The sequence below is a fragment of the Elephas maximus genome, chromosome 27 (genome assembly GCF_024166365.1).
Source record: "Elephas maximus indicus isolate mEleMax1 chromosome 27, mEleMax1 primary haplotype, whole genome shotgun sequence".
Taxonomy (NCBI): Eukaryota; Metazoa; Chordata; class Mammalia; order Proboscidea; family Elephantidae; genus Elephas; species Elephas maximus.
In genome coordinates, this window is record NC_064845.1 from 7,859,665 (window position 1) to 7,874,326 (window position 14,662).

General features: G+C 44.7%; 1 protein-coding gene across 2 annotated transcripts in view; it reads left to right on the forward strand.

The window, feature by feature from the left end:
- OSBPL10 (oxysterol binding protein like 10) overlaps positions 1 to 14,662 on the forward strand; it is a 324,062-nt gene that overhangs the window by 268,837 nt on the left and 40,563 nt on the right. For both annotated transcript variants that reach the window (XM_049871176.1, XM_049871175.1), the window contains exon 7: positions 11,745 to 11,894. In XM_049871176.1, coding sequence (XP_049727133.1) covers positions 11,745 to 11,894 — 150 coding nt within the window. The remainder of the gene's footprint in view (positions 1 to 11,744; positions 11,895 to 14,662) is intronic.

Below are 14,662 nucleotides of genomic sequence, written 5' to 3' on the forward strand. Positions count from 1 at the left end.
ACAGAGGCTTTTACCATCTGCACAATCAGAAGACACCCATCACCCAGCAGAAAAGCATAAATCACTCATCGTTTAACTGTGGATAGTGAAAGCTAGAATTCTATTTTCGGTGTGCATCTTTGGTTACTATAGAAGCAAATCGTAAGTAGTGGGATTCATTTGTTTATAAGGTTTTAGGCACAGAGCCATTTTATTACTACTAGTCACCCCAGATACGTTATTCCTTTATTGCTTTGCTTCTGAGGTGGAGGTGTAGTAAAACCATTCGTGTTTCACTAGTAATTTCAGAGTTTTGAAAGGATCTGTTTTCACTGAGCTTTAGCATCAAGAGGTTAAGATAGGCGTGGCAGGAACCTGAGTAACTCAGTTGAGGCTCACAGGTGAGGCTCACAGGTGAGGCTCACAGGTGGGCTTTTAGAGGAGGCTGGGATGGCTCCTGCCTGGGGTGGTTACAGATGGCATTGTGGCACAGATTTTTTTTTTTTTTAAACTGTGATTTAGGTGAAAGTTTACAAGAGCAAATTAGTTTCTCATTAAACAGTTAATACACATACTGTTCTTGGACCTTGGTTGCCAACCCTGTGATGTCTCGGCATTCTCCCCTTCTCCACCCCAGGTTCCCTGTTGCCATTCGTCCAGTTTTTCTGCCTCTTCTTGCCTTCTCGTCTTTACTTTTGGGCTGGCATGCCCATTAGTCTCGTATACATGATTGAACCGTCAACCAAGTTTTCTTCACATGTGTTATTATTGGCCCTATAGACCTGTCTAATCTTTGGCTGAAGGGTGAGCCTCAAGAGTGACTTCAGTACTGAGTTAAAAAGGTACCCAGGGGCCATTCTCTTGGGGGTTTCTCCAATTTCTGTCAGACCAACAAGCCTGTTTTTTTTGGTTGGTTGGTTGGTTTTGTTTTTGTTTTTTTGTGTGAATTTGAATTTTGTTCTACATTTTTCTCCTCTGTCTGGGACCCTTTATGGTGATCCCTGCCAGAGCAGTTGGGGGTGGTGACCGGGCACCATCTGGTTGCTCTGGACTCAGTCTGGTGGAGGTTGTGGTAGTTGTAGTCCATTAATCTCTTGGGCTAACTTTTCCCTTGTGTCCTTGGTCTTGTGTTCTCCTTTACTCCAGTCAGGTGCTGCTTTTGCTGAGCTATAACAAATGATAGAAGGAGTTAAGATCAATTGGGAGGCATTACAAGTTTAGAGCAACAGTGTCCGAAAAAACTTTCTGCCGTGATGCAGGGGAGCCCGATTGAGAAGCTCTTATGGTAATCAGGTGAGAGGTGATGGAGCCTTGTGCCAGGGTGGTGGAGGCCATGAGAAGTGATCAGTTTCTGGATACAATTTGTAGCACTTGCTGATGGATGGAATTTGCAGTGTGAACGGGAGATAGGAGTCAAGGATGACGGCAAGGCTTTTGGCTGAGTGACTGGAAGAATGGAGTTCTCACTTCCTAAGATGAGGAGCATCACGTTTGGAGGTGTGAATTGAGAGGTCTGTTTCGGGTATATTAAGTTTGATATACTCATTAAATAGTCTGCAAGTTTCCTCTTGTTGCCGTACAAACTATCAGAAACTTAGTAGCTTAAAAAAACACAAGCTTATCAGCTTACAGGTCTGTAGGTTAGAACGCCAATATGGGTCTCGCTGGTCTAAAATCAGTGTTGGTAGGACTGTGTTCTTTTTGGAGGGTCTAGGAGAGACTTTGTTTCCTTGACTTTCCCAGCTTCTAGAGGCTGCCCACCTTCCTTGACTTGTGGCTCGTTTCTCCATCGTCAAAGCCGAGCAATGCTGCATCTCTCTGACCCTTCTTCCATTGTCACATCTCCTCCTGAGCACAGCCAGGAAAGATTCAACAATTTTAGGGCTTCATGAGAGTAGATTGGGTTCACCTGCATAATCCAGGATTATCTTCCATCTCAAGGTTCTTCATCATATCTGCACTTTCCCTTTTGTCATGTAAGGTGTCATATTCACAGGCTCTGGGAATTAGAATGTAGACATTTTGGGAGGGCCATTCTGCCTACCATGGATGGCTAAGGAGGAGATGTTGAGTAGGCAGTTGGATACACAAGACTGGAGTCAGGGGAGAAGGCTGAACCTATGCTATAAATTTAGAAGACACCAGTGTATAAATTGTTTACAGCCATGGGATTGGATGAAATCTCTGAGTCTGGACATAAGGTCAAAGGCACGTACCTACTGGCCTCAGCCAAACTTCCCTACACTGGCCCTGTTTGCACTTTTGGGTCATTCCTTCTGGCGGAAAGCCCTCTTCTCCAGCTGTTCTAAGCCTGCTCTTCTGTGAGACTCGGCCCAAAGCCCCCCTCCTCTGCCCAAGCTTCTCTGATCCTTCTGGCCTTTGCTGTTTGACTTTACATTATTTGCCCTTCCATTTGTTTATTTTTTAAAAGAGCAGTTTTATTAAGATATAATTCACATACCATATAATTCATCCATTTAAAATGTATAGTTCAGTGGTTTTTGGTTTATTTACAGGTATGTGTAACCCATACCACCACAGTCATCACCTCAGAAAGAAACCCCGTATCCTTTGCTGTCAACTCCCAAGTTCACATCGCCCCCAGCCCTAAGCGACCACTAATCTACTTTCTGTTCCTATAGATTTGCCCATTCTGGACTTTCGCAGAGATGGAATCATATAGTATGTGGTCTTTTGCAACTGCCTGTCCTTTTACTTTTAAATCTGAATTTTGCCCTTGCACACCCAACCCCCCCCCTTTTTTTCCTAAAGTTCAATCCTTTAAACTTTTTTTTTTTTTTTTTTTAACTGACCACCTATCATTAACGAACCTTTGTGCTGGGATTGTAGAAATGAAAGCCTGAAACGGACAGAATTCCTGTCATTAAGGAGTTCCTAAATGGGTAAGATAGCAACCACCTTCCATTCCTGGACTCCTAGCCAATATTAATAATGGATCAGATTCTTTCTTCCCAATCCTGGAGATGGCAAGTAAGGACATCTCAAACCAGAGCCCTAAATAGCCAGGCCTGAATAATCAGTGTTCCTCTGCCAAAAGAATTTAGATGTTCGTGGTCTAACGGGGAAGCAGATATATAAGGGCGTAGTTAAGTACAGCTTAATAAACGCCAAATGGACGTAGGCAAAGTGCTTAGGGATACTGGTTAGGATGGAGGCACCTCTACCCATGTGAAATGTGTTTGAAGTAAGTCTCGAATGGTGAGTTGTAATTTAGTGGTTGGACTCAGGGCTAGGAGAAGGACATCTGTGTGCTCTTAAGTAGATTACCAGCCTGTTGAATTCAGAGAGCATTTCTTAGCATCCTTTTATCTTCAGTGTCCAATATGGTGCCTTGCTAACTGGGGATTCAAGGGATTGGAGTGATGGTAACTCAGTCATGGTCCTTACTTACCATTCCACCCACTCTTATGTCTTTTTTCTCTTAAACTATTGCTCTTCCTTTTAGCAGTTCTCCTGGGAAGCTAGAATGGAGCCTTGAAGAAGCTTTCTCCCTACCTTTCCTGGCCTTCTAGAGAACTTGAGTAGGCCCATGCTGCCGTCACCTCCAAACCATAGCTGGTCTTCTGAGGCCAATTGATGGATGCCCCTGCTGATTCATGTTCCGTTGCTGCTTTGTGTTTGTCTCTGTAGTTCCCAGATCTGCATGTGACCCTGAGCTGAGATGTTTCTTGACGTGTCTATGATCCCCTTCCCTTCCTGGTACAATAGCCCAGACCCAGGAAGTGATGCTTCTGTATTGTCAGGGCCCCGGGAGCCTGGGCCTTTGCAGCCCCAGCCACTCAGCAGCCTCATTACTGGAACAGGCCTAGGAGTGGAGCTGGCTGGTATTAGAGAGCTTTGAGAAGGATACTGCTGGAGAGGGAGGCTTGGAGTGGCAGAGGTAGGAGAATGTGGCTGCTGTAGCAAGGGCTTCTAGATGAACAGGCCCGTGGGCACCATTGTGTACCCAGTGTGGAAACTGTAGGCTAATGAAAGGAGTGACCATGTGTGAAGCGTTTCCTCTGTGGCAGGCTCTGTGCTAGGTGGGTTACGTGCTTTGTCTCATATAGGCGTCTCAGCAGTCTCTAGGTGTGGGTGGTACCATCTCCATTTTATAGATGAGGAAACAGCCTCGTGGGTGGAAGGTAGTGGATTCAGGATTTATATCCAGGACTATCTAGCTGCAGTCAAAGCTCGGAGCTTTCCCCATCATGCTTTGTTGCCTCCTCAAGCTCTGGTGATTGTGTTCTGTGCTTTGTGGCCTCTTTCTTTTCCTTTAATCCCAATCTCAATGAGCTCCCTGTGCATTTAGAAACATGGTTCTTGTGCCGTACTAGAATTAGGGTCGTGGTAACTTGGGCCCCTTGGCCACACACAGCTTTGCTTTCAGGAAGTCTTGCAGCATTCTTGCCCACCTTATTAATTCAGTAGTGGATTTGGGTTTAAAGTGCTAGACTTCCTGCTAATTGAGATCATGTCTTACAGCACCTAACATAGTGCCTGGCATTTAGTAGGTCCTCTTTCTTCCTCACGTTTGCACGTCTTCCCTTTAACCTTTATTCTTGGTGGCCGATGATGCTAAAGGAATTTGAAAGTGTGATTTGTAGCCTCTCGGTTCCTGCATGCTGGTAGATGGTGTTCTCACTGGCTTGCTGCAAAATCCACAACTGCAAAATAATTGCCTGCTCTTTCATTTGCTTCCTTTTTTTTTTTTTGGTACTTTCTTTAGGTTTTCTTTGCTCCTTCTCAATTTCTTCTTTTATTTAAAAATGATTAGACTAATTTCTACGGAGATATGTGGAAATTAATTAGAAAAGGGCTGATGCTTCTTTTATGAATTGAATGCTTCCCTCAAATGTTCTTAGAAGAACCCCCATTAAATCCTCTTGGTATAACTGCTCCTGATTGTCCTGGCTGGTGATAAATGCTCCCTGTCCCCAGTCTCTCCCCTCCCCAGAAGTGACTTCCTTCTACCTTCCAGGGCGTGTTTGATTTAAAATTAACCTTTCTACAGGTCGGCCCCTTTGCTCAGGAAGAGTACCTGTCCTTCCAGTCTATGAGAGCCAAGTGTGGTAAATGTGTATGTATGTGTAGTTAGAGCGAGAAAACCAGCACATCCACTGGGAGGCGGCAGAAGGATTGTGATGTCAGTGGCAACCAACTCAGCATCTCCAAGATGGCAGCTGGGACCAGCCTGCTGTGTGGACATGCTTGTACTTGGACCTGCCGAGGATAAGAGCCAACTTCTTCATTGGGTTGTCCCCGCCGTGGCCGCATTGTTGAACCTACTTCCAAGTGGCAAGATAAGGTCCCCAATGCACCGTGGTGGCCTTCAAGGCACAGTTGGTTGCCTGGCTCCAGAAGTGGCTGCAGACAGAGGGTAGTTGCATGTGCAGGAGCTTTCAACAGCTGCCCCGCATCAGGGCCAAGGGGCATCAGCTGTACAAGACACCATCCGAAGACATGTGTCCACGACATCAAGCTCTTTGGCATGATTTCTGACCAGAAGGGTGCATCCATCTGTTCAACCGAGAGATCCTCCAGCCAGCAGGGTGTCCTGTTTGTGGGGATTTAGAGACAGGCACAGGAGAGACTCTTCCAGAGGAGAAATCCCACCTGTGCTAAGTGTGGGAAGGACAGTAGGTCACCAGGAGCAGCCACTTTGCATTCATGTGACAAACCTTGATATCTGTCTGTGTCCTCAGGGGAAGTAATTTTCCAAGCATGTGATAATGAGTACCCTGTATTTGGTGGTTGGTAGTCATGTGATAGAAGTTTCTTGTTAGGGAATGAGGGACAAAAAGGCCAAGTGAATTCTACTGGACTGCTGGCCATCTTTTGTATGCCCTAGGCTCTGCTGGCATTACTGACGTGTATGTAGAGTTGGACTGGGTTTCCAAGTGTGGCCAAGCCAGTTTTCATGACCTTGGGCTGTTAGACGGGGCATCTAAGGTTATAAAATGTTATTGATACTCTGAGGATTAAGCAATGATTGTGATAATTTGGTTAAATATGCTTATAAATATTGAAATGAGAAAATGACCAGAGGTAAAAAGGGCTAGGTTCTTGCTTTTATGGATTCTTTGTGTCATCAAGAGCAATAACACCACTATCATTAGAATAGAAATGGCTCAATAGTTGGTCCCTGAGCACCTGTAACTCTTGGACACTTATATATTCTTGCTGCTTTTCCAGCACTCACTGGGTATCATTATTCGTTTCACCTCTCTCTTCCATTTGCCTTCTTTCTTAACACCTCCAGCCCCCAACTGCTATCCATGTCTTAACTGCACACAGACTTTTCTAGAGCCTCTCATTACTGGCAAACCAGCTTCTATTGTCTCACATCCCTCAGTGAACAACAGTGTACTTGCTCTGTGGCTGTCATTGCATGTTACTGCGTGTTCCGTGTAGTCATGAAATTGAGAAGTTACATGAGAAGGGACATCGTTCCCTGGCTACTACTTTGCCGTGTTGCTGTGTATCATGACATTCTTCTCATCTGGGAAGACCTGAGGGTCTTCTCTTCCACTGCTCGCCTTTCTGTGATCCTGAGAATACCTGTTTTTTTGGGGCATGGCTTAATTTCCTTAAAGTCAGTGTCCAGACCATGTTCAGTTGTCATTCATACCCAGGTTCTTTGGTATGACTCAGTTCACCCCAGCGCCTCCTTGCCAAGGTAAGAGTTTTAGGGGAATATTACCAGGCTTCAAAAATGACTGAATGACAATATGCTTGCTGCTGGAAGAGAATTTGATGCTTATTCTCTGGCCAGCTTTGTTTTCTGTCCTTGATCATGGAGCTTTTTAGGACAGTTGCAGATCACTTTAACTCGGTCGGCTCTGTTTTCCTGTTGAAGATGTCTATTTAAGAATACATATTCCAGGAGGCCTATTTCCTTGAATGGCTGTAGGAGCCCTTGCTTGAGTGGATTCCTCACACCTGTGTGTTTGTGACTTCGGGGCTCTGGCATGGAAAAGCCCCCAGCCCAAAGATAAAAAAAAAAAAACCAAACCTGTTGCCGTTGAGTCAATTGCGACTCATACCCACCAAGAAAAAAAAAAAAAAGAAGGCACCTTAAAAGATTGGGTAACACAACTGTGTAGGCCTCTACCGTAATGTGGTATTATTAATGCCTCAACTCTAACCAGGAGCCCTGGTGGTACAGTGGTTAAAGCTCTCGGCTGCTAACCCAAAGGTTGGCAGTTTGAACCCACCAGTGGCTCAGCTGGAGAAAGATGTGGCAGTCTGCTTCCATAAAGATTCATAGCCTTGGAAACCTTACCGGGCAGTTCTGCACTGTCCTGTAGGGGCGCTATGAGCTGGAATTGACTTGATGGTGATGGGTTTGGTTTTGGGGTTTCAACTCTAACCAGTGGAAATTTAGCCCTTTAAGTTAACACGTGAGGTTATCAGACATATACAAATAAAAGGGAAGTCAGTTGATCAAACTGCCTATGTTGGTCATAGCTATTTGAGGGCCAGGTCTTAGTTAAGAAAGGAGAGATACTTGTGAACCTTGGGGATGGGTGTGTACTGTCTGGGGAAGGGAAAATACATGTAAGGTGCTGGAAAGGGGTGTATGTTTTGGGGCATGGGATTAAGTGAGGCCTGAGACAGGAAATTGAGTGGGCAAAATTGAGTGGACCCTGCAGATAAATCTGTTTCATGGTTTTTACTGCAACTGAACTAAGCTGTAGTTAAATTACATACGTATATTGAATAAAAAAAGATTGGAGTTTCAGTCTTGCTCGAAATTTGCATTGGTATTGAAGAATTAAGATTTAAAAAAGAAAAGAGTTCAACATGAAGTTAAATGTTTCTCCTACTCTGGTGGCCCTGTTGGGAAGATGTTGAGCCTGTGTGAACCTAACACAAGCCATTGCTTTTGCCTTCTGGCTTTGGTCCTCAGACATAGTCTCAAGGATGTTAAGGAGCAGAGGTCTGTGGTTAAAGTCACAGCTGCGTATGTTGTGACTGTCTTTGACCAGACCCCTTTCCACCCTAAGAAACCCATGTCTCTTACATGGTCTCAGATCCTTTGATCTTTGAGAGGCCTGAGATCAGCTGAGGGTCAGACCTTTCAAAGAACCTCCAAGGAAAGCTAATGACCCTCTCGTCAGAAAAATATCCAAACGTTTTTTGCATAAAATTTTGAGGGTGGTGATGGATATTTTCAGGGGTGTCATGGAGGCCACGTAAGAACCTTCGCTCTGGAGCGCGGGTCACTGCTGAGCCACCAGGGAGTCCTGCCCCTACCCATGAAGCTTGTCCGTGTCCATCAAATTTTCACTTGTCTTTCCCCCATTTGGGGCCCTGGTGGTACAGTGGTTAAGAGCTACGGCTGCTAACCAAAAGGTCAGCAGTTCAAATCCACCAGGCAGTCCTTGGAAACCCTATTGGACAGTTCTGCGCTGTCCTGTAGGGTCGCTGTGAGTCGGAATCGACTTGACAGCAACAGGGTTTTGTTTGTTTTTCCCGTTTACTAATAGGCCTGAGTCACTTGCTTTTTGCAGCACCAATACCCTGAGGTGCTCCTGTGGTAGAAATATTGAGTCATGATTTTTGTTTTTATTGAAAACCTCATTTTTCCAAGGCCTGCTTCTCTTTAAAACGTAGTCCAGTTCCATTTCCGCTTCAAGCTTGTGCTCATTTTTGTGGGTGGGCGGGCTTCATCTGCAGTGGTTTGAGGAGGGAGAGAGCAGAGAATCTGAAGATGCTTCTTGCTTATGCCTTATGAACTTTCTCAGCATTATGAAACCATTTCTCATGTTCAGTTTTCTTCTGAGATGGAGAAATGCTATTCTGCTACCTTTGATCCCCTTAAGACAGTTGTTATTGTTTTTACAAATGAAAATCCCTGTAAGCTACAGAGTATGGGCAGGCCAGGGGCACTCGGGAGAGGATGAGGACTTCACGGGGGGCAGGCGAGAATATGGGTGGGCGCTTGGGCCTCATTAATGAAAATAACACCTAGGCCCAGCCACAATTATTAGTATCTTCAGATTTCTTCTTAGAGTAGCAGAATCAATAAACCCTCCACCCAAAATGAAAACAAGCTTTTCTGCCTTTAAAACTCTTATCAAAACCTGGTTCTTCAAAGCCTCGGTTCTTTGCAGTCAGTACCTTCTAATGGCGAGTGCTTTGTGGAGGCTGACAGTTTTGTGTTTATGTTGCTAATTGACCTCTTTCAAACTGACTTGACCTTTTGAATGCTCCCATCTTTCTACCCATGCCACCACCCCCCCGCCCCCGCATTTGGACCCACAACAGAGGGTCTTAACCTTTCTGCCCGTAGAACCCCATGCCGTCGAGTGGAACCTTTCTGCAGATGGCTGAAATCCACCGTTGGCCACGGAAGGGTCTTCCAAGACGCTCGTGAACAACACACAATGAGTGAGATCAGCCTTTTTTTTCTCACTCTGATAAGAAGAATTGTTGACTTGACATTGATTTGGAGAAGAAGTATTTGCATCTACTACTGGAAGAAAAAGGGCAAGTTCTCAGAAGCGGCGAGAGGCAGAAAGTAGTGCTGGGTCCTTGTTTAAGCTTAGGGCACAGCTTGCACTGAGAAGATTGGCGCCACCGAGGGACACGCTGGTCAGGCTCCCTCCCTGTGACCTTTTCTTCCCTTGGCAGGACTTCAGGAGCCCCTGCCCTGAGCTCTGGCCACCGGTTGTCCTGGGGTCGAGTCAGTTTCTGGGCCCTGGGCACTAGCCTTCATTTTCTCTGCTAGAGCCAGTGTCTTTGAGATGAATCATAAGAAACGGAGGAAATGTAATGTTGATTGGAAGTGGAAAGATGAATGTGTGTACTTAGAGTTATATGGCAAATATCTTGCAGAAGGCTTCCTGGCTGCTGGAAGTCGGGGACAAGCTGGGTTTAACTTTTTAGTGGCATAGACAATAGCTGGCTTGAAGGGAGCTCTGCTAATACATATTACCATTCAACAGGTTTTCCAGAAAAGAAGTACCTTTGCATGGGGAGGGATTTGCCATTGGGCATTGTCCCATCTCTGTGGCAGTGGATTGGAAATGGGAGCTCATAGTGGGCGGAGACAGCCACCCACTTTCCACCTCCCCTGACATCCAGAGGAGGGAAAAGGGAAGAGTCAAAGGGTGGCTCTCCTAATCCAGGCTCATGACTGCATTGGCCATGGCAGTAGCAAGCCCTGTAGCAGAGCAGACGGAGCAGAGGCTGGGTGGCCTCAGAGTCGCTGAGTGCCGAGCTCTTATCTTCTCCCCCGTCTCTTCTTCCCCTGACTTTCCAGTGTAGAATCAGGGCGGCCCAAGCTCCCCGACTTCCCTCTGGTTGTTCTTCTTGGGAAAAGGATGGGGTAAGGGTTCCTCAATTATTTCAGTGTATTCTAGCACAGCAACTTGCTAATGGTGTCAGATAATGCAGATTAGGACAAGGCACATGATGGAAGAAGACTCTGACTCTTGGCTGGGGAAAGCCCTGTGGGCTTGACTGAGGTCTTCCCAAGTAGCTCTCTAAAATTGGGCTTGTTGAGTGTATTGAGAAGAATTTGCAGCTGTGTTTATGGAAAGTGTCTATTTAAGTTGAAAGAAATAACCTGCCTCCCCCAGGCTGACAAGAGATGCCTGGGGAGGGAATACCATTGCTTCTCTTTGGAGTCTTGGTAAGGCATGGCCAACACCTGTATCTAGGCTGGACAGTTGCAAACATCTTGGTCACTGAAATAACCTTTGCGTATTGGAAGTACTTTCGGATATAATGAGATGTTTCTGCCTAATGAAGTTTATAAATCATTAGTGTTTACATAGACCTTTGGGCAAGCCTGTATCCTTTTCTGTCTGTAATAGCTTTGAGCCCCTGCATTTCCGTATATTAAGTTCATTTTGTCCGACCTGTCATTGATAATTAGAAAAAATGTGTAACATTGTGTGCAGCTTGCTTTTGCTCACACATCAATGAGTGCTGCGAGAACATCGGTGCGTGTGGATTGGCGTTATTTCTTTCAACTGAATTCCTAGGGCAACTTTCCATTGTAGCCAGACTCTTGATATTTGGACACTGGAAAACCAGGGGGTTGGTAATTCCCCATGCACATTTTATTAACTTGGCCTGTTGTCTATGTGATTTGAAAAATTAGAATCAAGCAATTGAATTAATAAACTTTGATTAAGAAAAACAAGGTCTGTTGGCCAGCATGAATCCTAGCATTGTTATAAAATTTCAGAGTTGTTGCTTAAATTTTCATTTTTCTCTTCCACTCTGAATTAATGCCAACACTCAGACTTTTCCGACTCGTGCCATAGTGATATTAATTGATGTGTAAAAGTAGCCTCAGGGTCCATTTTCCTATAAATAAGGTAATTTCAGCCAGTACAAGGGGCATCCAACTTTTACTTATAAATAGAAGATTTTACATAAAATATAAACTGTCCTGGACTGTGCAAGATAACAGAAGTCCTTAGGGAATAGGCTGGATTAAGGGAAGCATACCTGTATACTATAGTTAGTTTCTTGAAGTACAGGAAACTCTTTAGTCAGAGCAAATTATAGGCCAGGAGAATTCACTATGAGGGGAACAAAGGGGACGATGAGGGGGACACATAGTGACTGAAGCATGGGACCTGTACCCCAAAGAGGGTCATCTTTAGCCCCATGGGCACCGGGACTGAGAAAATCTTCCTGTGGCTGGATTGGGCTCCTTCTGTCATTGCTAAGCACACGGGTTTCTATGCTCTGTTTTTAATTTCTACTAGATCTGCTGATGATTTTTATTGATTTCATTTTAGCCAAACTCAGGCCCTGAACTGGTTTTGTCCGAAGATGAAAAAAGCGACACTGAAGATAAGGAAGAGACAGAACTGGGTGTCATGGAGGATCAGCGAAGTATAATTCTTCATCTCATTTCACAACTCAAACTTGGAATGGATTTGACCAAGGTAGGTTGGCATACCCCACTGGGTTTGTGGCCAATTGTTTGAGTTCCTTCTCTACTCCAGAGCTGCTTCTATTCACATTTCTTTTCCCTATGGTGAGATTACTGAAGTAGAATGGGGGATATGGCCAGGATTGCTTTTAAGTTTGGCCGTACCAGCTAAAATTTGAAAGGATAGTTCTATGTAAATGTTCATGCTGTAATAGGGAGAGACTTGGATTTGATTCTCAGGATGAGAAAGGCTTGCCAGAATGTTCTTTTATTTTTTTTCCCCTTGCATACGTTGCAGGATTGGAAAGGGTCAGTGAACACATTGATCGAGAACTCTTAGGAGTCCAGGGCTGTGTGAGAGAGGCAAAGTGGCAGAGGACAAAACCCACTACTTGGGTTGTATGCTACCCTACAAGGGCAGGGGAGGGTCAGAAAAAGCATATGAGATGATAAGGAAAAATGAAGGTGTTATTTCCTTGTTTCCTAGGGTGTTCTAGCAAAGATTAAAGGTGACCCATAGAGACAGGCCTTGTATGGCACAGGGGCTGTTGAGAGAAACAGGAGGAGGGAACATGGAAAATGGCAGATGGGGAATGAGGCCGATGTGCAAAGAACGAACCTGCTGGTTGATAGAAGTGCAACTAACTCTTCTTGGTGCTGAGCTCAGCCAAGATTCTTCCTGAGTAACCAAATCAAGAGAACCCAGCATTCTAACCACTGATGGCATGTCAAGGGTCCCGTATATATCCTCCCTCACCTCAAGTCAATAGCTTCATTCCAGAGACAATCAGGAAAAACAGTTGTGCGTATAGCTTAAAGATTTTCTGGTGTCCAAGGGGCATTGGGGGTGATGAAAAGGGCCTGGACTTTGCAGTCCAGCTCACCTGAGCTCCCTTTCAGTCAGTTACTAAAATCACGATGCCTCTCAGGAAGGGTAGTGAGAATCAGGGGTGGTGTGTAAAGGGGTCCTAGCGCTGAACTCACGGTAGGTGTGCCGTCGTTCTTATTATTAAAAAATCCTTTGGTGTTGAGTTAGTCCGACTCATGACGACCCTATAGGACAGAGTAGAACTGTGCTATAGGGTTTCTAAGGACCAGCTGGCAGATTCAAACTGCGAACCTTTTGGTTAGCAGCTGAGCTCTTAAGCACTGCACCATCAGGGCTTATCATTACAAAGGACTAAATTGCGTGGTTTGAGGTGTGGTGTGGTAGAGGAGTAGCCCTCAGGGAGAGAGGACCATGACCCCTGTGGAAGATGGGCTGGGGAGTGAAGTCCTACCTTCTGCAGGCCAGCCAGAAAAATGTGGGCGTACTTGAAACAGAGCCACTGAAGGCACCTCCTGGTGGGAACAGCCTTAAGGGGCAGTCACTTTGTTGTCTGGAGCGAAGGGTCTGGAATCCAGGGTCTGACTGGCCTGGAGAGAGGGAAGGGGCAGGGCATGGGGGTGAGAGAATCTTTAAAGGAGGAAATGACAGAACATGGTGAATAGGCCATTTGTAGGAGACAGAGGTGAGACAGAGAAGGCGGAAGGCTCCAAGATGACAGAAAAACCTTTTCTTTGAAATGCTTTTATGTATTTTGAATATGAGTGTGTGTGATATTCTGAAAGATTACACCGCTTCAGACAAAATGGTGGCCCCACGCTGAGGAGGCCAGACATAGAAAGTTCTCTGACTTTGCTTTTCTCCACCCTTAGCTTAGGTCTTAGTCCCGCTCAGCACTCCAAGCTGTGAAGACTGTTTTGCCCTAGAAAAACTGCCTTCATTTAATTTCAGACTTCTCTCTGTATGATTCTTGTCTGTTTTCTGCTAGAAAAAGCATTTCCATGGTCAGCTTTTTAAAAGCTACCTTTTAAAAAAATCTTGTGTATGGCACAGACCTAACTCAGATGAAGCTTGAGTTAAGGGCTGATGGATGGAGTCTAGCAATAATATGTACTAGAATGTAGAGCAGTACTATCGGAATTCATGGTCTTGCCAGACTGTGGATCACAACCCATTAAAACCCAAACCAGTGGCCATGGAGTCATTTTGGATTCATGGCGACCCCGTGTGTCAGAGTAGAACTGTGCTCAGTAAGGGTTTTCAAGGTTTCCCAGGTGCCTCTGGGTAAACTCAAACCACCAAACCTTCATTAGCAGCTGAGCACTTAACAGTTTGCATCACGTAGGGGAAAAAAAAAGACAATTTAGTGGGTCAGATATCATTACCAAAAAAAACAAAAAAAAAAGTGCAATGAAATATAAATATCAGAATATTGTACTCAGGAAACTTAATTTGGTTCCGTTTATATGTGTGTACTGGGTCACAGCATAAAATGTATGCTCGTTGCAAATCATGGATTAAAAAAAGTTTGTAAAACACTGACTTGGAATCATGAATGATGGAAGAGACAGACCTTATAAGTAACTGAAACTAAGTTCATATGGGGAGAAACAGTAAAATGCTAATGAGACCGTATTATGGCCAGTTGAGTGTGTCAGAGTCTTCGTGGTGTGGCTCAGTTGTTTTAAAATACAAAATCATTACAGCTGTGCATTTTCTATTTTATTAGGATATGATTGCTTTGTGTTTCTGGAGCCACCATGTATTCCTAAAAGAGCAAACGTTGCGTTTATCCAATACTCAGTTGAGTACCTGAAAGAAAAACTTTTCCAGTCTGTCGTTTATGAACTTATTTACTTGGTAGAAGCTGTTATTCAAAAAACCAGGGAAAATTTGACAAGCTGAAATACTTTTGAGAGGAAGAGGGGAATCTTTTCTTATCTGAAGAGATTTCT